This window comes from Cervus canadensis, chromosome 18 (assembly GCF_019320065.1).
Source record: "Cervus canadensis isolate Bull #8, Minnesota chromosome 18, ASM1932006v1, whole genome shotgun sequence".
In the NCBI taxonomy this organism is placed as follows: Eukaryota; Metazoa; Chordata; class Mammalia; order Artiodactyla; family Cervidae; genus Cervus; species Cervus canadensis.
The window spans coordinates 63,056,102-63,081,147 of NC_057403.1; the positions used below are offsets into that span (position 1 = coordinate 63,056,102).

General features: G+C 44.2%; 1 protein-coding gene and 2 long non-coding RNA genes across 3 annotated transcripts in view; 1 reads left to right on the forward strand and 2 right to left on the reverse strand.

Moving 5' to 3' along the window:
- The window catches only part of LOC122421664, a 29,065-nt gene extending 23,304 nt beyond the window's left edge, over positions 1-5,761 (reverse strand). Inside the window, exon 1 of the long non-coding RNA XR_006263552.1 lies at positions 5,679-5,761. This is a non-coding gene — a long non-coding RNA (uncharacterized LOC122421664). The remainder of the gene's footprint in view (positions 1-5,678) is intronic.
- A 40-nt stretch (positions 5,762-5,801) lies between these two features.
- Positions 5,802-23,092, forward strand: LOC122421663 (ATP-dependent RNA helicase DDX19A). The gene is made up of 12 exons (XM_043437853.1): positions 5,802-5,980; positions 9,132-9,180; positions 11,598-11,648; positions 12,601-12,736; positions 14,972-15,064; positions 16,067-16,169; positions 16,541-16,655; positions 19,789-19,966; positions 20,323-20,560; positions 21,097-21,259; positions 21,697-21,888; positions 22,111-23,092. Exons 1-12 carry the CDS (start codon positions 5,924-5,926, stop codon positions 22,170-22,172), a joined length of 1,437 nt encoding a protein of 478 aa, XP_043293788.1. The 5' UTR covers positions 5,802-5,923; the 3' UTR covers positions 22,173-23,092.
- On the reverse strand, positions 15,225-24,808 carry LOC122421665. The gene is made up of 3 exons (XR_006263553.1): positions 23,277-24,808; positions 17,369-17,461; positions 15,225-15,361 (listed from the first exon to the last, which is right to left on the reverse strand). It is a non-coding gene; the product is annotated as an uncharacterized LOC122421665 (long non-coding RNA).
- Between the last annotated feature and the right edge of the window lie 238 nt (positions 24,809-25,046).

Sequence of the window (25,046 nt, forward strand, 5' to 3'; positions counted from 1 at the left end):
ATTCTTCACGCCACCCCAGGGCGTCACCTGCAGCCAACCTCCTGTTCAGAAGTGCTGAAAGCCCCTCGCCCTCGACAGAGCACAGGAGAGCTGGGCACCCGTGTAGGGAGAGGAGCCTGAGGGAGAACCTCTCCCCTCTGCCAAGTGACCAGGTGCACCAACTGCTGTGGCTACCCCTCTGCTTCGAACTCTTCTCCCAGTTCTTCCCTCCTTCGGTCTCACTCCTGCAAGTCCTTCCTCTTTCAATAGAAAAACCGCTTCTTCAGTGTCCCTAAGTGCCCTGTACTGATCTCTAGGGTGCCCTGTACTGGTGTCTGTACTTCCCGACTGACATTACTGTCAGGCAACATTATACATAAGGACTTGCCTCGTGGTCCAGTGGTTAAGAATCTGCCTGGCAATGCAGGGAACACAGGTTTGATCCCTGCTCTGGGAAGATCCCACATGGTGCAGAGCAACTAAGCAGATGCACCACAAGTACTGAAGACTGCATGCCCTAGGGCATGTGCTTCACAAGAAAAGCCACTGCAATAAGAATCCCATGCATTGCAACTAGAGTAGCCTCGCTGGGGCACAACTAGAGAAAGCCCGCACAAAGCAACGAAGACCCAGAGCAGTTAAAAATAAAGTAACTCATTAAAAAAATAAAGGTCTTCACAGAGGCCTTCCCTGGTGGTCCAGTGGCTAAGACTCCACTCTGCCAGTGCAAGGGGCCCAGGTTTGGTCCCTGGTCAGGGAACTAGATCCCAAATGCCACAATTAAAGAGTTCGCAGCAACCAGATCCTGCATACTGCAACTAAAAGATTTCAATGAAGACTGAAGATCCTGTGTGCTGCAACTGAAACCTGTCAAATAATTAAAAAAAAAAAGTCTATAGAGGGACGTCTCTGGCGGTCCAGTGGTTAACACCCCCCGCTCCGGGGCAGGAAGTGCACATTTGATCCCGGGCAGGGGAGCTAAGATCCAACATGCCACACACACACACACAAAAAACATAAAGCAGGAGCAATACGGTAACAAATTCAGTAAAGACTTTCCTTAAAAAAAAAAATTCTACATAGATTATTTACTCCTGACAACAGATGTATTAGGATTCCTATTCTACAGATCAGGACATAGGCACAGAGGTTAAGTCACATGCCCTATAACACACAGGTCAGAAGTAGCAGGACAGGCTCACCCCTGGGCAGTCTGGCTCCAGGACCCGCATCCTTAGCCACTAGGCTGCACCTGCTGCATAAACAAATACGCACATGTTTGGGACTACTTGTTTAGCATCCGTGTTCCCTTGAGATGAAGCTGAGTAAGGCTGGGAGGTGGGTAAAATCAGCCATCACTGAACTTCTAGCTGTCAGCAGGCATGTTGCTGCTGTTAAAGTGTGTTAATAGTGGAATATATTTTACATATTTTCTTTAAAAAAATTATCCCCTATCACTTTCTCATACAATTTTTAAAAACCTGTTTGATATTTATAAATTAGTCATCAGACCTTTGTAGGAAAAATACAAACTTGGTCTGGCTCCTGCCACTATTCCTAAATTATTTTCCGAATCTTACAGCATTCCACTTCCCCTTCCCCACCAGTACAGGCATCACAAGGAGAAGGGACAGTAACTCCAAGAGCAGAGCCACTGTCCTATAGTGCCTGACACACAGTCAGACCATGGTGCTTCTCCTAATAAACAATGTAGCCTCAAAGCAGTAACTCCATTAATGGTGAGGATGCTGGGTGTTAGATCAGCTACTTGGGAAGACAATATGCACATAATGTGTGCATGCCCTTAACCACTTGTTTTGATGAGTGGTTAAGAACCGAGAAAACATTCTTAGCCCTCCAGTTTTTAAAGTAAATTTACTACTACCTGTATTTTTTATTGCAGAAGGCAATGGCACCCCACTCCAGTATTCCTACCTGGAAAATCCCATGGGCGGAGGAGTCTGGTAGGCTGCAGTCCATGGGGTTGCTAGGAGTCAGACATGACTGAGCGACTTCACTTTCACTTTTCACTTTCATGCATTGGAGAAGGAAATGGCAACCCACTCCAGTATTCTTGCCCGGAGAATCCCAGGGATGGGAGAGCCTGGTGGGCTACCGTCTATGGGGTCGCACAGAGTTGAACATGACTGAAGTGACTTAGCAGCAGCAGCATTTTTTATATTTTATTTTCTCATTATACTGTTTTATTTTTAATTGACATATACACAGGTTGTAATGCACAAATATTAGGTGTATGATTGTTCTGAGTTTTGACAATTGTATACATGTTTCAGTTCAGTCACTCAGTTGTGTCCAACTCTTTGCGACCCCATGAATCGCAGCACGCCAGGCCTCCCTGTCCATTACTAACTCCCGGAGTTTACTCAAACTCATGCCCATCGAGTCAGTGATGCCATCCAGCCATCTCATCCTCTGTTGTCCCCTTCTCCTCCTGCCCCTGATCCCTCCCAGCATCAGGGTCTTTTCCAATGAGTCAACTCTTCGCATGAGGTGGCCAAAGTATTGTAGTTTCAGCTTCAGCATCAGTCCTTCCAATGAACACCCAGGACTGATCTCCTTTAGGATGGACTGGTTGGATCTCCTTGCAGTCCAAGGGACTCTCAAGAGTCTTCTCCAACACCACAGTTCAAAAGCATCAATTTTTTCGGCGCTCAGCTTTCTTCACAGTCCAACTCTCACATCTGTACATGACCACTGGAAAAACCATAGCCTTGACTAGACGGACCTTTGTTGGCAAAGTAATGTCTCTGCTTTTTAATATGCTATCTAGGTTGGTCATAACTTTCCTTCCAAGGAGTAAGAGTCTTTTAATTTCATGGCTGCAATCACCATCTGCAGTGATTTTGGAGCCCAAAAAAATAAAGTCAGGCACCGCTTCCACTGTCTCCCCATCTATTTGCCATAAAGTGATGGGACCAGATGCCATGATCTTAGTTTTCTGAATGTTGAGCTTTAAGCCAACTTTTTCACTCTCCTCTTTCACTTTCATCAAGAGGCTTTTTAGTTCCTCTTCACTTTCTGCCTTAAGGGTGGTGTCATCTGCATATCTGAGATTATTGATATTTCTCCTGTTTAACCACCAATTAAGATCAAAACATAATTAAAAATTTTTTTTTCATTGTTATCTAATGGGGGTGCAGCTGCTAACAAAATCAGTACTCACAAATGGTAGATAGAAAAGGTGCCTTTAATCAGAATGCCAGCAATCTGGGGAGATAGTGGATTCAGTTTCCCCAAAAAACCATCTCTGAAGACTCTGCGTGGCAATGAAACTTTTACAGGGAAGCGTTATCAGTCAATCACTGAGACGGGGGGGTTGAGTTGTTGCCATTCCCCACAGTGTGCAGGCTCCTCAGCTTCTCTTTCTAAAAATACAAGAATCTTATGGTTCCAGCTACTTTTATCAGGCAAGGATTCTTTTGCATTTCTTTTCTTTTTTAAAATTTATTCATCTGGTTGTGCCGGGTCTTAGTTGTGGTATGCGGGATCTAGTTCCCTGACCACGGAAATTGCTCTCCCACGTTGGAAGAGTGGTTTTAACCACTGGCCCACCAGGGAAGCCTCCTCAACTTTTCTTCTTCTAGCTGTAATCCTGTTCACACACTGATCACACAGTTTGGGAGATTACTGAAGGGGAAGCTAGGGAAGAGATCTGGTCATCAGTTACTTACTTATTCCTCACTTCTACTTCTCTGATCTATAGAAAGAACCAACAAGTTAGGCAAGGTACCGTTTGATTAGAAGATTTCAAAGGTGTGCTTGGCCTGGAGATGAGTAGAGCCTGGGGGTGCCTGGTTTAAATGTTAAAGTATAGCTGTACTAAAGTAACAAGAGAAGAGGCTTCCTGCTGCGGCTGGCTTCCTGCAAAGAGCTGCTTACACTGAATCTCATATAAATGGATTATACATTTATGCATCTTGTGTCTGGCATCTTTCTTTCAACATAATGTCTGTAAGATTCTTCTGTTTCATCATGTGTATCAGTAGTCTGTTTCTTTTTATTGCTGAGATGTATTCTATTTAATAAATATACTGAAATTTATTTATCCATCATCCTGTGATGAACATTTGAGTTGTTTTCAACTTGGGATTATTATGAGTAAATCTCCAATGAACATCTGTGTGCAAGTCTTTATGTTTCATTTCTCTTGGATAGTAGCTAGGAGTAGAACTGCTGGATCACAGAGAAAGCATAGATTTAACTTCTTGAGACACTGCAGGACAGTTATGTGAAACCACTGCACCATTTTATATTCTCTTGAGGGGCTTGTGAGAGCTCCAGGTGCTCCTGACAGCTTCCTTGCTTGACCAGCATTTAGTCAGGCTCCGGAACCTTCTCCTAGGCCCATCTGTGCACGTCTTTGTAAGATTCAGTTTTAGCGAGAACCACCCACCCTTGATATCTCATCACCCTTAATCTCTGGTCAGGTTCTTCATTCTCCACCATCTTCCAGGTGATGTCTGATCACCCTTTCCTGTCTTCAGCAAAAATCCTATTAAATTGGCTTAACAAGAATTCTCCTTACCCCTGATGTTTCCTTTCAGTAATTTTCCATCCACCCCCCTGCTCCTTGACAATAAATTTCCACTTGCCCATGCTGTATTTGGAATTGAGCCCAATATTTCTCCTCTGCTGAAAATTCCATTACAGTCATCCTTATGCTTATGGCAATGGTCCTGAATAAAGTTTGCCTTATCATCATTAACAAGCGTCACTGAATATTTTTTTCTTTAACACTCCACAACTTTACCAACACATGGTGGGTCAATCTTTAGTTTTAGTCATTGTAGCCAGTGTGCAGTTGTATCTCACTGTGACTTTGATTTGCATTTCCTTAATAATTAAAGACTTTGAGCTCTTTTTCTTGTGCTTAGTATTTATTCCCTTATAAACCGGTCATATCATTCACACATTTTGGTATAAATGTTGCAATGATTAGAAATGTGCTCTAGAGTAATATATTTTGAATTAAAAGCTTTGTTAGTCTATTCAGTCATACATTAAAAAGTATTTAATGAAAATCTACCATGTGTCATACACTTTTCTAGGTTTATTAATCAGCTGAGATTAAGAAAGATAAGATCTTTGCTCTTGTCTGAAGAGTTAATATTTTAATGGGGAGAGACAAAAAGTAAATTAGAAGCAAACAAGATAATTTTGATGGTATAGAAATGCTCCTTGAAGTGTTATCAACTAATAATAAAACATGCAAAACAACTTATATCCCTGAGGAGGAGGAGAAAGGGGACTTAGGTAATTTACCTGATATGAGATTGACAGACTATAGTAACATCAAATTGGTAGTTGTGACGTTTAAAAATTCTTAGCCGTATAAAAAGTCAAAGTTAAAACTGTACATGTATTTTGTTTAGGACTATATAAAACACCTGTGTTTATGGACAGAAACTATAAGGACCCCCGTTTGCTTTGTGGTGGAATTACGGGGGCTGAAGGGCTTTCGGTGTCGCTCCGGTTTTTGCTGTCTTACCTGTTACCTCGTTCGTAACAGCAGAAACTGGGACCACAGTTTTCTTCTAGGACTTTCCTTTGTGCAAGGCCTTACAGCTCAGAGACGCAAACACTACAGGATGTGACAGACTTAAAAATACACTGAGGTGTCTGCAATGTGACGTGAGGCAGAAAAGTGAGGGCGTGGAGTTTCACTCCACAGAACTTACGGATTTTAAGGCACGACGAGGCCGCTCCTGAGGCAATCAGCAGAAAAGGCGAGCTGGCGCAGGAGGGGCGGGGCGAAGCCCCGCGCGGCGCGGAATGGTGACGTAAGAGAACTGACGTCATCTTCGTGAACCGCCGTTTCCGGCCCGCGTGAGTGTGGGTCTGGCGCCTGCAGCCGGGCCGGGGCTGGTGTTGCTGCGCTAGCCGCTGTGTGTGTTTCCCAAGTCGGCCTTCCTCCGCCGGGACCATGGCCACCGACTCGTGGGCCCTGGCAGTGGACGAGCAGGAAGCGGCTGTCAAGTCGGTCAGTGGCTTCAGCTCCAGGCGGGGCGACCGTAGTAGGAGGGCCCAAGCTGATACTGCTTGGGGTCCGGGGAGCTGTCTGGATTGAGCAGACCCGGGGCCTGCACACCCCGCAGGTTTGCTGCGGGAATCTCTTAGCCCTGATTTGCGGCTAAGGCAGAAGAGGCCAGTATGGAGCCTTTTCCTTTGATCTGAGCCAGTTAAAGGCTTTATCCTGTACTTGCTGTGTAAACTGTCTTTCCTACATTGCACCGCCTTCTCAGTGGGGATTGTAAGGAAAGGAACAGTGCTGATTCTCTTTTTCATCTGTTTCTGAGTGATTCTATGTTACTCTTATTTTACCAATTTTTAGATGCCGACTTAACATTGTTGGCAGTTTGTATCACTTCGCAGAATAACGGATTCAGGTTTATATTTAGTGTTTCAATCTGTTGCAAACGTTGCGGGAGGCAGTACAAATTGTTTCATCGGTGTTTAAAGTGACATTTAATTTCATGCAATGGTTCTTTAATTAATGAAGATCCATTCAACGGGAAGGTAATTATAGTGTAAACTGTGACTCTGTTCTTACCTCTTTAAGGTATGTTGATTTGGTGATAATGGACTATTGATTTTAAGAATATAGGGGTTCTTTGTGTTGCTTTTTGTAGTCTGAAGTCTTATGTAACCTTTTAATGCCTAAATTATAACTCTTCTCCAGTCACCATTTATTGCTTTGGAAGGATTATCAGTTTCTCAGCAGGTAGTTGAAATGGACTAAGTCCAAGGAAGTATAGGAAGAACCTTTATGGTTTAGTTAACAAGGCTAACTGGTGGGAATTGTGAAAATGGTAAGAGTCATGTTAGAACTGAACTCTGAGCGGGAAGAGGATGTTTATGAGTAAGAAAGTCAGGGAAATTCCTTGTAAAGAAGTTTATATTTGTGGTGGATATTACAGTAACTAAGAGAGATGATGCGAAGAGCTGACTCCTTTGGAAAGACCCTGATGCTGGGAAAGATTGAGGGCAGGAGAAGGGGACGGCAGCGGATGAGATGGTTGGATGGCATCACTGACTCGATGGACATGGGTTTGGGTGGACTCTGGGAGTTGGTGATGGACAGGGAGGCCTGGCGTGCTGCGGTTCATGGGGTCACAAAGAGTCGGACACGACTGAGCGACTGAACTGAACTGAAGAGAGATGAAGGTGAACAGCATTTTAGAACAGAATGTACCAAAGTGCTGGACTTGTACAGAGAACAGGAATCAGAATAATTTTTGCTGCAGCATAAGGCTATTGGGTTGTGGTAGGAGCAGTATTGAAAATAGAGAGTGTACTTTAGACCTTAACAAAGAATTTACAGAGGAGAGGCTTTATTTGATTGGTTTGGGCAATTTTAAGGATACTGACAAGACTAGATCTGAGGACTAGCAAGAACTATTGGGCTACAGAGAACAGAATATATTAGGAGTGGTGGCTAAAGAAAAGATCAGTGTGGAAATTAATAGTACAGAGATAGAGGGCCTGCATTGAATGGTGAAAGTGTAGATGAAAGGATGGATTTAAGAGATAATTGTGGAGGTATAAAAGATTTAGATGGCTTCCACAGTGGCTTACTGGTAAAGAATCGGCCTGCCAATGCAGGAGATGGGGGTTTGATCCCTGGGTTGGGAAGATTTCCTGGAGAAGGAAATGGCAACCCACTCCAGTATTCTTGTTGGAAATCCCATGGACAGAGGAGCCTGGCAGGCTACAGTCCACGGGGGTCACACTAGAGTTGAACATAACTTAGCAACTAAACAACAACAACAAAAGATTTAGGAAAAAGAAGAGAGATAAAGCATAGATTACAGTTTTCAACCTGGAACCCACAAGGTGGCATTAATAAAGTGCTAATAACAGGTTTAGTGGAGTGGGAGGAACAGCAGATTTGATGTGTAGCGTGATGAGTACAGGTTTGCCAGTTCTGAATTTGAAATAAGGAGACAACTTGGCAAGTACCTGTGTTGCGAGTCACCAAGAGGTGTCCAAGTTCAGTGGTTTCCTCAGAGAACTCACAGGACTCTGCATGTAATTGTACTCACAGCTATGATTTATTGCAATGAAAAGCAAAATTAGCAAAAGGAAAAGGCCATGTTGAAAAGTCCACAGGAAACCAGTCTCAAGTTTGGCAACAATCCTCTCCTAGAGGAGTCAGAAGCTCCACTTTATTCCTGCTTAATTACTCTAGCCACAGTTAGTAACAACACATACGAAGTGTTGTCAAAGAAGCTCGTTAGAGACTAAGTGCTCAGGGTTTTTACTGGGTGCCTGTCACATAGTCATTCTTTGCCTCGCAGGTACCAAAATTCCAGACTCCTGGAAGGAAAGCAGTTGTTATCATAAACCATCATATGTTTTTAGAAACACGGTTAGTGAACCCTTCAGCAGTTTTTGGAATGGTGGGAACCTTCTCATCATCCAGGCTCCCAGAAGCCTGCCAGGTTTCAGCTTTCTAAGCTGGCTTTCTGAAGGCTAGCAGTCAGACCTGCTGTGTTAACTCCTATCTGTAAAGTACCCATGAAGCATTTGGAGATTTGGCACTGGAGTTCAGGCAGAATCAGTTCAGGGGTGTAAAACTGACAGTTATCCACAAATAAATAGAAAAATATTATAAAGGTTATCGTTTGTACTCTAGAGTTTAAAACTAGTTTTCAGCATCAGGTATTCCCTAGAGAGTGTTACTGAGAATTGGTTTCAAATCTTTTTTAACCTACAATCCTATGAATAATACAAATATAGACCTAAACATACTCATATCTGGTTTATCCATTCTGTGTCTTGAGTGGTTGGTGTAAATAAATGTTTTAAAACATTGCTTCCTAATGGTTGGGTAAGACCCCTTTTATTTTACCATTTAGACTTAAGTGCTTGATAAATGTGATTGACCAGTGAACAATTTGGGGGTTATGAGCCCCCAACCCACACTGCAGTTGAAAATCCCCAAATAACATTGCACCTCTGTATATGTGGCCCCACATTCAACCAGCCATGGGTTGAGTAATACTGTAGTATTTATCCTTGAATAAGTGAACCCTTGAAGTTCAAACCTGGTTTTAACAGTCAATTGTAACTCATGGTATTCTGTTATCACATGTCTCTGCTCTTAAGTGTTTCCTTTCATTCCCATTCAGATGAGTAATTTGCAGATTAAGGAAGAAAAAGTCAAACCAGAGACCAACGGTGAGTCACAAGTAACTACAATCTACATGTGTGCTTCTGCTTTGTACTCTCAGCTGCAGTGTGGAAAGCAGCTTTCACTAGCACCTGTGGCAGATGTCGGCACCAGATATGACAGCCAGTAAATTCAGTGTTGTCAGGCGAGTGGATTCTCCTCGGTTCTGTCTCATCTCAACAAAAATTTGAAGTGACGGACGTTAGAGCCCTTGGCGTGACATAGCTCTTGGGTCTTGGACAGACCGTGTTATAGCTCTTAGACAGATCAGTGTTACAGCTCTATTTTATTTAGAAAATAGCAGGAAAATCCAGCCTTTAGGCGTGAGGGCATGCCTACCCAAAGATGCGAAGAGAAGAGTGGGGGAGCACTCAGCGGTGGCGGGCGGGGAGGGAGAGAGAGAGACCCCGGCCCTTTGGCTCCTCCTTTTATATGTTTTTTCCTCCCCCTGGGCCTGTCCTGTGTAAATTGGGCTAGCCAGGAGTGCTGTTTCTTCTACCTGAGGTCCTCACTCCGGTCCTCAGACCTCCCTTTGTTCTATTTTTGCGGGCTTTCCCCTTTCTTGTCTTTTAGCCACCGCCATTCTGGACTCCTGTTTCCTATTCTAAGTACCTAACAGTTTCATGACTGACAAGGATAGATTAGTTTTCCAGATTTAAAAAACAAAAAAATTTATCTAGCTAGCTGTACTAAGTCTTTGTTGATAGTGTTGCTCAGATCTTCTGTGTCTTGACTGTTTTTTGTTTGTTTGCTTTTTGGTCTAGTTGTTTCAGTTGTTGAAAGAGAGGTATTAAAATTTCCAACTGTAATTGTGGAATAGTCTATTTCTCCCTTTAATTTTGTCAGTTTTGCCTCCTGTGTTTTACAGATCTGTTGCCAGGTACATTCACATTTATGTGTTCCTGATGAATGGATCCTCTTACTAGAAATATCCTTATTTGGGCTTCCCAGGTGGCTCAATGATAAAGAATCCACCTACCAATGTAGGAGACCCAGGTTTGATCCCTGATCTGGGAAGATTCCACATGGCCGTGGAGCAACTAAGGCCGTGTGCCGTAACTGTTGAGCCTGGGACTCTCGAGCCCAGGAGCCGAAACTGCTGAGCCCACAGGCGCAGCTGCTGAAGCGTATGTGCCCTAGAAGCTGTGCTCCGCACAAGAGAAGCCACTGCAATGAGAGAAGCCCATGCACAATTAGAGAGTAGCCCTGGCTTGCTGATACTAGAGAAAAGCTGGCACAGCAGCAAAGACCCAGCACAGTTCCCCCAAATAAATACATATATAAATAAATAACATTATTTTTTAAAATTAAAAAAAAAACCAAACTATCCTCCTTTATCTCTGGTGATGATTTTGTTCTTGAAATCTGCATTACCTGAGCTAATCCAGCCTTCATATGCTTACTGGTTGCATCTCTTTCCATCCCCTGACTTTCAACTTATTTGTGTCTTTATATTGAAGTGCCTCTTGTAGGAGTATAATCTATAAAAATTTTGAATCATTATGTTGCATACCTGAAACTAAAACAATATTGTAAAATCAACTGTACCACAATTAAAAACAAAAAATAAAGTTTGCCTCTTATAAACAGCTACCAGTTGGATCTTGCTTTTTTTTAATCCATTCTAATAATCACTGTCTTTTTTTTTCTCACTGTCATTTAATGGAAGTATTTTATCCATTTACATTTAAGGTAATTATTGATGCAGCTGGGTTTAGGTGGGCAATTTTACTATTTGTTTTCTGTTTGTCCCCTCATATTTTGTTTCTCTGCCTCTTTTCCTGCTTTCTTGTGGGTTCATTGAATGTCTTAGAGTTACATTTTAATTTATTTATAGGCTTTTTAGCTTTATCTCTTTGCATCAGTTTATGAGTTTTATTAAAGTTTTTCTTCATATATTTTCTGCTAGCTTTATTTCTAGATGCAGTATTTTATCTTTTAGTTGCTATTATAAATAGTATCTCTTCAGTAATACCTGTATTTATAAAAGCTACTGTTTTCTATTTATTTATTTTGTACCTAGCTCTTCCATCTTTAATTGAGATATTTTGTAGTCATTTTTAAGTTATACTCTTAGTCCTGCAAGTTTACAATCACATATTCTACAGAAAGTGATCATTTTACTTCTTTAAAATTTTTAATACCTTTATTTTCTTTCTTATGTCTCATTGTGTCTGCTAACATAATGGTATATTTTAAATTAGGATAAGGAAGTCAGAGGTGACATCACTCTGAAGTCAACCAACATTTCTAGAAATTTGAATTTTCTTATGCACTAAACTTAGAATAAAAATCCATTAAACATAAAGAAACCCAACTATTTACATTTTGATCACTTAAATAAGGTCTGATATTTATATTGTCCCACCTTTTGAATGGATTTGATATTTGCCTTTCTGATTATGATAACTGTTTTCTTGTGTAGGTGTTATCAAAACCAATGCCACTCCAGAGAAAACAGATGAAGAAGAGAAAGGTAACTACCCTTTGAAACCCTGTCACCTAGGACTTGCCTCTCTGGAGCCAGAGGCACTGTGAGTTATAAGATCAAGGAGATGAAGGGGACTCAGCCAAGGAGATTGAGAGCAGCCAGTGAGATAGAACCAATAGAGGGTGGTGTCCCAGAGACCGGAATAAGGGAGTGTTTTAAAGGTAGGGAGTCCTGTATAGGCAATAAGTTAACAGAACTGAAAATTGGCTCCTCAGTTGACTTAGAATGTAGAAGTCATTGATGAGTTTGACAAGGGGCTGTTGAAGTCAAGTGGGGAGAGTAATGAAAAAACCTCTAAGTGTGCACTCTGGGGAGAATAGGAAGTGGACAGCATAGACAGTATAGAAGTGGACAGTCTAAGTATAGACAGCCCTGTGAGGGGATGCTCCATGAAGGGAGCCGAGAATTAGGGCGGTAAGTGGATGGGCATGTAGGATAAAGGAGGAAGATTTATGATGAGGGATGGCAAAACAGGTACACATGCTGGTGGGAGTGATCTAGTAGAGGGAGAGACAGAATGCAAGAGAGAAAGGTCACTGCTGGGAGAAATGTCCAGAAGACGGGATGGGATCAGGAGCATAACTGTCTATCCATAGTTAATAGCATCGAAGGTAGAGAGAGGATGCCCACAGACACAGGTGGGTGTGTGGGTTGTCACCACAGCATGTGGAGGCACTTCTGATGGGGTTTCCTTCTCGGGGTCCTGAGAAGTGGAGAGGTCAGAAACTGAAGAAGGGAGACGAGTGAATGAGTGGTGTATAGAAACATAAACACTGCCCAGAGACTCAGCCTACTTGCATCTAGAGATCAGGAGTTAAAGTGAGACTTCTTGGTGTGATTGTGTTTTCCTCCCACCTTGCTGGGCTATCCAGGAGTGGGTGCAGACGTAGGGTTTGCCTGATGAGTATGAGGAAGATCTGTTATTTTTTTCCTACAGAGGACAGAGCCGCCCAGTCCTTACTCAACAAGCTGATCAGAAGCAACCTTGTCGATAACACCAACCAAGTGGAAGTCCTGCAGCGGGATCCCAGCTCCCCGCTCTACTCAGTCAAGTCCTTCGAGGAGCTTCGGCTGTAAGTACCTGTTCCTTTGAACAACTGATCCTTGCTAGTTCCTCTTTTGTAAGACTTAGTATCTCAGAGACCTTGTGGGAATTTTCCTCTCTGCTTTCTTTTAAAATCTTAATATATATTTACTTTCTTTGACTAGTTAATAATTCACATGATTCAAAAGTTTAAAAGTATGAAAAAGTGATGGTCTCCCTCCACCCTTGTCTCTTGGCAACCCAGTTTTCCTCCTTAGGGAATTTAAAATGCCACAAATTTATTCATCATAGCTGAAAGTCTTTTTTCTTTTATGCTCTTAGAACTTTCAATAAAATATTGGCTGACAGGTGATTTCTGGATGTCAGGAACATTTCTTATTAGGTAAGCCCTTTTGTTAGACTATAGGGTTTACAGTGTTAAGAAAAGTTTATCTACTTTTATAAAATCTGTCCAAAAAGCCTGTGCAGGATTCCCAGTAACTATAGTGAAAATCAGCCTTCAGTGTTACAGAATTTTTTCAAAAAATCCAGAACCCAGGATCAAGCCTTAAGTGTGTACCTTTATGGCACTGTGCTGAGAATGACTTCTAAGATGTCCTTACTCTAAACGCAGAGAATTATATAACGTCACACCAAGTTTTCTGTTCCCTTCAGTAAGTTAGTAAAGAGGTATTTGTGGGTCATTGGTTTATATTCTTGACACGGCTGGGTGTTATGAGTAATTCAAGATGTAACTACCGTTCTTGCGGCTTACCAGCACCCAAATCATAGACAGAATAGCTGGTGAATAAATAAGTGGTGGAATGAATGGATTCTTTGTCTTGTTCATTGCCCACACATACACACTTAAAGTCAGAGAACTAACTAGAAACCAAATCAAGGTGTTAATGAAGCAATAGCTAAGATTTTTAAATAAATAAGATTTTTTAAATAAAAAATAAAAATAAGATTTCTAAAGTGTGGCCTTTTTTTCTCCCCCCAGGAAATTATACTTTTCTATGTGTATTTTCTCTGTGAAGGGCTTTTGTCAGTAAATGTGTCATCTCTGCTTCTCTTCATACATTCTGTCAGAGCAGCCCAACGTGCTCTGGCAGCTTGCCTTTCCTAGTATCAGTGGTCTTGTTCAAAGGACTGGAGCTCTCAGGTCAACCAGTGATGAACTGGCCTCTGAAAAGGCAAGTTCTTTCTGATTTAATTGTTAGTAGCCGAATGAAACAAAGAATAAAACCTAGGCCACCTATATACTTGGTCTATTTTGTACTGAAAAGATAGGCAAAATAAAAGGGAAATAATGAGCCACTGAAAGTTCCTGGATCACTTGAGTCCTCTTTCAGTAGTAACTTTGTTTCCTTGGCAACTAAATCAGAACCTGCCAAGCCTCACAGCCTTTTCTTCCAAATGGAAGTACGCTAATTTTCAAAGTTCTTTGTGTCTGAGAACCACCAGAGGCCAGAAAAACTGCCTTTTAGAGACCCTGTGGAACTCTCAGGAAGGCTTAGAGAACATTCTTGCCTTAGTTTGATGTTTCTTTAATAATAATCCAGTGTGATTTTTGTTAAACATCCTGTCAGTTTAGAAGTAGCAGAGAGCTTATTACAAATGTGCTATAAGAACAGCTTTAATTGATATTTGTTGTGTAGCCACTTATATAAGAAGTTGGTGCTTTTGACTAGACATAGTAAATCTGAGCAGCTGTAAAGTCCAGTATGATAACTGAACTTCCGTCACCTATTTACTAGAAACTGGCTGAATCCATGTTCTTACGTCTCAATTGTCCCGAGTCCTTGTGCAGCTGCCTTGTTTGGAAGGCCCATGGAACACAACACGGCTGTGGTTCCGTGGAGCACCTGCACTGAGAAATGAAAACCGAAGTCTCATTCTCGAAAGGGACTTGTGTATCTTAGCGGTACAGTAAGCAGTGTTTGCTTTTAGATATCTTTCATAATTTATTTTATATTGTGAATTAATAGGAACCATTCTTACTGCATCCAGGCCAATCAAATGTGTGGGTCTACTGAAAGATGAATTTCTCTAAGAAAGGAAACGAGCCCAGATTTTATAAATTGCATAATAGTTTCAGATCAAGATTTAGTAGGGAAAGATGTTGGTTTTATTTTTAGTTAGTATTTTTTAAGGCACAGGAAAATATGTCTGACGGCCCAGAAAGTATCACTCTTCGCTAGATATAGGGAAAAACAAAATCTTAGGTCTTGAAAACAGTTGCGACAACTAGGAACCATCCTCTCTCTTCCCGGCCTCCTAGGAAACCACAGCTTCTCCAGGGAGTCTATGCCATGGGCTTCAATCGGCCATCCAAGATACAAGAGAATGCATTACCCATGATGCTTGCTGAGCCGTGAGTATACAGACGCTGGTACACATCTCCAGGAAGGGGTTTCGCATCTCCCACCAAGAGGGCAGTGTTCCTGAGCATAGATGAGCCATTGGGAGCGACAGGCTTCTTCAGGGAAACAGCTTGGACAGGTGGCGAGAGAATCAGGTGCAATCCAACACATTTTCTGCCTTTTCCACTTAATAAAAACTGATAGAGAAAGTCAGTGCTGTTTTAAACACTTTTTAAAATAATATTGAAAATTTTGAGGGCTTCAAAAAAGTATCAGGAACCATACCAGGAACATTGCTGTAACGCATCCTGCCGAGAAATAAAGCATCATTAATCTAGTTGACAGTTGTAGTCCCCATGTAACCCTCTCCACTCACAGCCCCTCCCTGACCCAAGAGCGCATCACGGAAGTGGGTCATCATTTCTCATGGTTCTTTATCCTTTTACTACATACCTGTGTTTCCCTAAGGATCTAAAGAGTAGTTGGCATATTTTTAAACCTTAGATAATGGTGTCATACTTTACATAGCAACTTTTTTCATTCAGCTATATTGTTTTTCTTTTTTAATGATGAAAATGCCACCTGTTCCCATGACACTGAATTACATGGAGTGAAATATGAAAGCTTCCTCTGAAGCATCTGACTTAGTATCTTACATTTTCCGAAGGTGAGAAGGAGCCGAGTCCTGAAGACACATCGTGCAGTAAGATTTGCCCAGATCTCACTCTGCAGTCACAATTCCCATGGGCCTCTTGGGGTATAAAACTAGGGAACTGTAGCTGCACTAGAGTCTAGAATGAATATTTAGTGTGAGCCCATCTAAAATAATCATCATTTCCCTTAATATTTAAGCAGGTTTTTTTTAACAACATATAAAAAAATTTATCATTGTGCTCAAGGCAGAAAACCTGAATGAGGGGGAAAATCCCTTTCCCTACCACCCAGAGAGAACATTTGGACACTTGATTGTTTCTAACCAATGTTATCCTCATCTCTGTTCTTCCTGGGTCCAGCCCACAGAACCTGATTGCCCAGTCGCAGTCGGGTACTGGGAAAACGGCCGCCTTCGTCCTGGCCATGCTCAGCCGGGTGGAGCCAGCAGAGAGATACCCGCAGGTGAGGGGGTCCTGGGGGCCCTGGAAGGGCAGTGCCATCTGGGGGCGGCGGTTGACAAGGGCATCCCTGGTGGAATCTGAATGCTCCTGATGCCTCAGACTGTTGCTCCGGCAAAGCCCAATGGCACAACAGGCGCTTCCATGGGTAGGATTCAAAGCAGCAGCCTTGAATGTGGCTTCTGACAGCATCTGCCAAGCCAGGCCTCCCTGCTGAAGGCTTCCGTCTACCGCTGACAGGCGGGCCTGGTTGATGAGGTCGGGGCTCCCCACACTGTTCGGGTGGTAATGATACCAGTGTTCCTGTTGCTCTAGAACCTGTGGCCTGCCACTGCAAGGCTTTTCTAAACTCATCTCCTATGATCTGCCCGTTAGTGTCTGTGCCTCTCCCCGACGTATGAGCTGGCGCTTCAAACAGGAAAAGTGATTGAACAAATGGGCAAATTTCATCCAGAACTAAAGCTTGCTTATGCTGTTCGAGGCAATAAATGTGAGTATAAAGGGGCAAGACCCAGGCTGTGAGCTCAGGCAGCAGGTGGGGTGTTTGAATTTTGAAGATGAGGTGATGATATTCAACTTTCTGGTTCAGTCTGACCTTGGAGCCCAGCATGGATTTCAGCAAATTTATTTAAATACTTGCCCATTTCTTAATAATTCTCTCCACTCTTAAAATAAGATTTTAAGTTGTTAAAAAAAAAAATCCCTGCCTGAGTCATGGGGCTCTTAAAGTGTGGAGTGTTTCCCTGAGGAGGCAGGGTTTGAATTCAGCATCCAGAGTTCTGAAAGCTGCCTACGAGAGAGAGTAAGCAGGGAGGATGGTAGGTTGGATCAGATCCCTTTCTTTAGAGGTAAAACAGCTTTAGTAAGAGTGATCTACGAGCATGTACAGTTCTTACCAAATCAGAAATCCTTCCACCAATTCTTTTTTCTGCAAAATTTAGAGAATGTAGTTATAATAGGAGGACAGGTAGAAAATTGGTAATGGGGAAGTTATCAGAATATAAAACTACAAATCAAATAGAAAAAAGTAATCATTCTAATAGGAAAATGGACAAAAGAGGAGTGAACAGACCCCTCACTAAAGAAGGAATTCAGATGGCTGGTCAATGGGAAAAGAAATATAGCTTCATTAGTCATCAGGGACACGTCGGTTGAAACCACTATATGCCTCTCAGATGGCAGAAATGAAGGAGTGTGACATACCAAGTGTTGGCCAAGATGTAGAACTAGGAAGCTCACGCGCTCCAGTGGGGAGCATACACAGGCACACTCACTTCAGGAAGCAGCGGGCGTTACCTAGACGAAGAGAAGAGGGACATCCCTTCAATTCAGCTGTTCATAATCGCCTCGAGCAGCAATTCTTAAACCTTTCGACTCTTACTCTTAAACAGTATTGAGGGCCCTAAGTGCTTATTTTGAAAGAATATGAAGAAAATCTAGCCTTTCTTAAAATTTCAGATACTGTTTTTAGGATGCCATACCAAAACCCAACAAGTAGTAATTACGTAAAAGATAATTGCCGTGTGATATTTGAAATCATATTAATGACCTCTTCATACTGTTACATTAAAATTCCTTGTTCTCCCTTGCACTTTGAATGCATCTTTTGTGCAGTAGTAATTTTCTAACATTATACCTTGGTCATTTGGAAAATACCAAATGTCTTACTGAGTTATGCTGAGAATGTTGACATGCTTCATTATACAGAATTTTAAACAGCATTTAAAATGCATTAATGTCACCACCAAACAACTCAGAGGAGTTTACATACAGAGAAACTCTCAAGTTTACAGCATCACTACAAGTTTTCCAAAGTTCTGATGTTCATAACAGCAAATAACAGTCGATTGTTTTCACTGAAAAGTCAGGCTCTCGTTGTTCACATTCAAGAAAGTGTATATCAGATTCCCTGGTTAATTTTCTATAGTTTGTCAGTCAAGAAACAAAAATGGCTTGTACAGCTCACACACAAATGGTCACACAAGGACTTTTCCTGGAGAAAACCATCATGTTTCAGCATGCAGCAGTACCACTTTAACCAGAAATTATTAGGCTAGCTGTGTTTGTATGTGTTTGATGTCTCAAACTGCAGGTGCAACTAAGTGTAGTATACTGGAGCCTTGTGGCAACATGGATCTTCTCTAGGTTGTTTATAATAACAGGGGACTTCACTCTGTGTGAGGGGTTAATATATTACTATATATTATATATTAAATATAGTAATAACCACTTAATGTACTATATTTTTTTTAAATTCACTGTAGACTGATCAGCAGTGTGCAGTGAAAATCACAGTGTGTTGAAGATTTCATTTAAAACTCTTCCAGTGGTGTTGATGTATTCCTAACCAGAGTCCCCTCCTCAAATTTTAAATTTTGTTTTTAAAATTTAAGTTAAAAACATTCACGTGTTTCAAAATTAAAAAGGGTGTATGGTAGAAACTTCTTTGTCTCCTATACCCTTCAACCATTTGGTTCTCCTTCCTAGAGCACCCATGGAGAAGGAAGTGGCAACCCACTCCAGTATTCTTGCCTGGAGAATCCCATGGACAGAGGAGCCGGGTGGGCTACAGTCTGTGGGGTCGCAAAGAGTCGGACACGACTGAGTGACTAAGCATAGCCCAGCACAGAGCACCCAGTACTAAACAGTCCCTCATGTGTCCTACCAGAGGTGGCCTGTGTGGCTGCTGACAAGCGATACTGTGTGTGTGCATATATGATGTGTGCATTCACACACACGTACACGTACAACATGTATTACTTTTTGCCCCTATTGGCATATAGGTTGCTCTGCAACCTCTTTTTCACATTTAATAATGTATTTTGGAGATTACTGCATATCAGTTCCTAAAGAGCTTTATGCTTTTATTGGTGTCATCCATTGGGTGCATCATATTTTGCTTAATTAGTTATGTTTTGGTGCATGTATATCCTTGTATATATGTTATTTCACACATACTCGTATGCACACAGGATTGATTCCTAATAGTGGAATTTCTGATCAAAGGCTACAAGCATTAGTAAATTTTTTTTAATGTTCTAAGTTGCTTTTTTGGGGGAGGAGGGGTGCAGCGGGCGACAGTTGACATATGGCATGCAGGTTCTTATTTCCCCAGCCGGGTCTTGAACCTCTGCCCCCTGCAGTGAAAGCATGGGGTCTTAACAACTGGACCACCAGGGAAGTCCCATGCATTAGTAATTGTGTTGATGGATAAAGCAGTTTCAACTGCTACCAGCAGTAGTTGGAGAGTAATGTGCTGTTGTGTTTTTTTTTCTAGTAGAATTTGTATTTAGGAAAACCATCTACACAATTAGAATGTCTAACAAGGCAAAAAATCACTGGGCCAGAATCCTGGGACTCAAAACTACCAATTTATAAGGAAATCAGTGAAGCGTGAGTGAAGGGATGGTATAAAAAGAATAAGAGTAATGCTAAAGAAAAAGAGCTGGGTGATGGGAAATTACAGGAGGAAGTAGGTAAAGGAAACTAACATGCATGGAAGATTCACTGTACAATTTATTCCCAACCACAGTACAGTGAGACAGGTGTCATGGCCGTTTTATAGCAGAAGGACCCAAAAGTTTTAGATAGAAATGCCCGCAGAACACATCTTCTCTCCACAGTGGAAAGAGGTCAGAAAATCAGTGAGCACATTGTCATTGGCACCCCGGGGACCGTTCTGGACTGGTGCTCCAAGCTCAAGTTCATCGACCCCAAGAAGATCAAGGTGTTTGTTCTCGACGAGGCTGACGTGATGATAGCCACTCAGGGCCACCAAGATCAGAGCATCCGCATCCAGAGGTAGGCCCTCGAGCCAGGAGGGACTTCTCAGCTCCCGACCTGCAGTTCCCGCTCCTGTTATCTCACACTCCCCTTCTTGCCCCTGCCAGGCTCTTCACAGCTTTCAGGGGCATTTGTTTGATGGGCCATTTCTGTGTCAGCACTGAGCGCGCCCCCCACCCGGGTTGAGGAGGGAGACTCAGAGACTCTTGATCACCGGTCCCTGTCCCACGTCTGCTCCCGCTTCCTCCCCAAAGCTGCTCCCCGCTGCCCCTTCCTGGGGATGCAGGTCATCAGGCCTGGGGAGGCTGTGCCCTGGTCCTTCCAGGGAAAGCCCGGGTCAGGGTCATGCCGGACACCTGGGCCTCCCCTTGCAGGATGCTGCCCAGGAACTGCCAGATGCTGCTTTTCTCTGCCACCTTTGAAGACTCTGTCTGGAAATTTGCCCAGAAAGTGGTCCCCGACCCGAACATCATCAAACTGAAGCGTGAGGAGGAGACACTGGACACCATCAAGCAGTATTACGTCCTGTGCAACAGCAGAGACGAGAAGTTCCAGGCCTTGTGTAACATCTACGGGGCCATCACCATTGCTCAAGCCATGATCTTCTGCCATGTGAGCAGCAGGAGGAGGCGGCGGTGTCCCGTGGGGGTGGGGGTGGGGGCCCGGAGGACGTGGCCCCGCTGCTCCCACTCAGCCCACTGCTCTTAGTGCTGGGGACCGGGTTAACTGCCTGTGGCTGGAAAGGAGAGAAATCGGTCCCAGGACACAGTCTCTCAGGTTGTGATGAGTTGTAAGGGGAAGACTGAAGAGCTAAACCTTCTCCAATCCCTACTTCTTAGAGATTACTTGGGGGGGGGAAATTCCAAATAACTTCCAAGTAAATAATTTTGAAGTATTAAGAATGTAGATTATTTCAGAATGCAGACCTTTGGCTCAAACCACAATAACACTGAGATCCTTGATATAATTTATCCCCCCAAAATCATGTGGCTAAAAAATATTCAGAAACTTGAAGCCCATCTTGCTGACTGAACTCAGTAGAGCGTTCATGTGTGTTAACAGCAAAAAAAAAAAAAAAAGCCACTTTTCTGCAGGTGTCTTCATTTTTTTTTTACAGGCGTCTTCATTTAAAATTCTTTTCACTCCAGACCCGCAAAACAGCTAGCTGGCTGGCCGCAGAGCTCTCAAAAGAAGGCCACCAGGTGGCCCTGCTGAGTGGGGAGATGGTGGTGGAGCAGAGGGCTGCGGTGATTGAGCGCTTCCGGGAGGGCAAAGAGAAGGTTCTGGTCACCACCAACGTGTGCGCCCGCGGTGAGCGGAGGCCGGGTCCTGGCCCGCCAGGCTCGGGGGGGCAGGGGGATCTTCGTGTGTGGGAGGCTGCGGTGGTTTGGGGGAGATGCTGTTTTGTGGGCGAGCCTGTGGGGGGCTCTCAGCTGAGGAGACCGTCCACAGAAGCCGGGAGTGCTGGCTGGTGGCCGAGGACGGCGCCTGCTCTTCTTGGCCCCAGTGCGGCGTCAGCTGCTTCTCCAGATCCTCGGATCCAGCAGGGGCTCTCTGGCTGATGCCGGAATTTGGCCAGCACCGGGACGGCCCGTCCTCTCCCTCTGGGTTCTGCCACCGTGTCCCAACCCCAGAGCTGGCCTGTCCCAGACCCTGCCTTCCGCCTGAGCTGGGTGAGGGTGGGCCTGACCGGGCGGCAGCGATTTCTGTCTCCCGTGCTCACTCGTGTCCAACTCTCCCGCACGCAGGGATCGACGTGGAACAGGTGTCTGTCGTCATCAACTTTGACCTCCCCGTGGACAAGGACGGGAACCCGGACAACGAGACCTACCTGCACCGGATCGGGCGCACCGGCCGCTTTGGCAAGCGGGGCCTGGCCGTGAACATGGTGGATAGCAAGCACAGCATGAACATCCTGAATAGAATCCAGGAGCATTTCAGTGAGTCCCGGGAGGGCCCTGGCCCTGTCCCGGCCCTCGCCTTCCCCAGGACAGGATGGTCTCCGTGCACCCGGAGCGCTCGGCCGGGCCGCCACCTCGGGGGCGCAGGGAGGCCTGCGGCGGGGGGCGGGGGGCGGGCACGTCCCAGGGAGCCCCTCCCCTGCCTGCGTCCACTGCGATCTGTGCGGGGCTCTCTCTGAAGCCGCCTTTCCCTTCCCTCAGATAAGAAAATAGAAAGACTGGACACGGACGACTTGGACGAGATTGAGAAAATAGCCAACTGAGAAGCCCCTGCAGTCTCTGTGCCGCCCCCGCCCCGGACACGAGTGCTTCCACGGCGCACCCTGACTGTTCCCGCGAGGATGACAGCACGAGTAGACAAACTGCCTACCTCATCTGAAATTACGTTTGGACTTGACAAAAATTGCCCAAATTATTCAGGAAGGTAGAAGAAAAAAATCTGAATTTTGGAAAGTTGAGTCCTTTTCCTCCCATCCCTTTTCAAAGCCACGGTTTCCCCCATCTTTATAATAATGTGGTCACTATTGGTAACCGCTGGCTGCAGGAGCCACTGCCTGTTTTCTGGCCATGGGTGTTCAAACTGCCTGGAGGCCCTGAAGCAACAACAGAGGAGCAGCCTGGGCCCTCCGCGGATCCACTGGTGTCCCGGCTGATTGCTTTCCCTCTGTTCTCTGCAGAGGAATCCCGCCCTCTCCCGGGGTGAGCATCTTGGCTCCTTTTGTACACCTCAGATTTGGGGGGGAGCACGAAGTCAGCGAACTGTCTTCAGAGGCACTGGCCTGGCACAGCTGGGTGGCCCAGGGCTGCCTCCCCCTCCCGCAGTGGCTCTGTCTGCCCAGGTGCCTGGTGTCCCAGCCGCTGAGGTGGTTTCTGACACACACCTGGCCGGGTGAGCTCTTACCATGGATGGTACACTATGCCTGGACGTGAGCAGCAGAGTTTGGAGGGGAAGTTATGACCAAGTGAAAGCTCTGGTGATGCCGTTCATCCATAACAGTGAACCTGTTGCTTACTCTGCTTCATACACTGTCTTTATGAATAAGGACGGACTAATCAGAGCTATACCCATCATCCACTATGTTAAAAAATTTAAAAATAATTATGGATCGCTTTACTAATCATGATTTGTTGTTTTTACTTGTATTTTTCTGCTTATTAGACTAATACATGCTCATTAAAAAGGTGTGTGTGTGTGTGTGTAATTTATAAAGTGCAAGTGTTCTGGTCCCCGCCTCTCTGGGTTCACCACTGCTAGCAGCTTGATGAATATTCAGAATATCGCCTTCTGTTTGATTATGTCAATCTACTTTTCTTTTGCAAAAATGTGAACATTCTGCTGGCGTCGTGCGGCCTGCCTTCTCACTCACCTGTGTCTTGGACACGTGACACGGCTGTGCCTCCCTCTCCATCAGCACCGTTCCAGGATGTAGCTGCCCCAGCATTTGCGTCCTGGCTCCTAGTGAGAAACACGGGGTTGTTGCCCACGGCTAATGCTGGCCCCTCTCCTCTCTGCCCCGCTGAGACCTACTCAGGATGTGTTTCTGGAAGTAGAGTTGTTGCGTCAGAGTGGAGATGCTTAACATTTTAACACATTGCTAATGTAGCCTGCTGACAAGTTTTTACCAACATGTCATTTCAGTGATAGCAAAAATACCTACCTGCTTGCCAACCCCCCTCCATATGAATTTTTAAAACTGCAACTCCGAGCAGCAAAAATAGATTACACAATTGCTTTTTTTTTAATTGTAGCGATATTTGGGTTTATTGGTATTTATACCAGCACCTCTTCTGGGGGGTGCTGCCCATTCCCATCTCACCATTTTGTCAACAGCTTGTTTGACCTCTGTGAGTTATAGCCACCTTTCTACTCTAGGGAAGTTAGACTGTCTTGAGTGGTAGATGTTTTCCTAGTTTGTCTTTACAAAATCATGTTTTCTTAATACTACACAAAAGTTTAACTTCAGTAGTCTTAACATTCATTTTTAAGAAATCTGGATTTGGTGTCGTGGGCAGAAAATCTTTGCTCATCTCAGTATTATAAATTACTCATGTTTTTGTAGGTCTTAAAATGATTTGCCTGCCTGATCTTCTGTGAGGTATTACTATTACCTATGGGTGAGTGTATTGCAGAGCTGTGCATGCGTGGGTCAGAGTTGAGACCGAGTGACAAGGTCCAAATGGGACCAGACGTAGGAGACAGTCATGGGAGTGAAGCAGGCAGACAGTGACCGCAGGTTATGAGGGGTGCACACGAGCCACGGGTGCGGGAGTGGCTCTGAGAAGAGTTGGGTGAGAAAGGCAGCAAGGGTCCAGAAAGGTCGGGGACGAGGCAGCGGGGGTGGCGAGGAGGAGGCGTGCTGGTGTTCGGAGGGAAACAAGGAGGGAGAAGAGGCCTGGTGCAGAGCCAGTGTTCCAGTTAGGTGACACCCAGGTGGACCCTGAAACACAGCAGCGATACAGAAAAGGGAGAACCAGAAAACATACTGTCCAACCCCCAAAACGAGGTGAATACTGTGGATCAGCAACCGGGAGAAATGCAGTGTGCTGAGCAGGGCTGAAGCCAGAGCTTGCTGTGCTCCCGTCTGGGGGCAGAGCAGCTGCCGGCCAGCAGGTCCCGTGGAGCTGAGGAACTGGGAAGCACCACATACAAGATCGGAACCCAAGGCAGCATTACTGCTCGGATGGCGCTGGACAGGAGCTTCACCTGCCCGCCCGCTGGATGGAGGCTTCCATCAAGACATGGGCCCTGGAGGCAGGGAGGAGGACTTGGGCCCTGTCCTGCAATATGAACACAACCAAATTTCAGCAGATTCACACAGTAAGACTATTCTTGGATGTTCCTGATTGGTTGACTCTTGACCCTTTCCCCCAACTCCTTCCATGGAAAAAACCTTTTTTAAAAAAAATAGACTTGATTTTTTTAGAATAGTTGTAAGTGTATAGAAAGAAAAAGCAAAGTTACCTTATAGTAAAGGAAGGACTGAACTCAGATCCCTCTGAATGTGGACACTCACTGTATGTTCTTTTTACTTCAAGCCTTCTCCCTAGAGAGAAGTGCGTTACCAGAAAGAGCCTGTATTCTTCTCAAAAACAAAAACCAGTTGTTGGATGAAAGGTATTGTTTCTATATTCTTGGG

What these genes read in the sequence shown, in the direction of transcription:
- LOC122421663 (XM_043437853.1), top strand. Translation starts at nt 5,924, where the DNA reads ATGGCCACCGACTCGTGGGCCCTGGCAGTGGACGAGCAGGAAGCGGCT. An exon ending in TGCTGTTCGAGGCAATAAAT is followed by an intron (nt 16,656 to 19,788) that starts GTGAGTATAAAG and finishes TTCTCTCCACAG; the next exon opens with TGGAAAGAGGTCAGAAAATC. An exon ending in TAGAATCCAGGAGCATTTCA is followed by an intron (nt 21,889 to 22,110) that starts GTGAGTCCCGGG and finishes CCCTTCCCTCAG; the next exon opens with ATAAGAAAATAGAAAGACTG.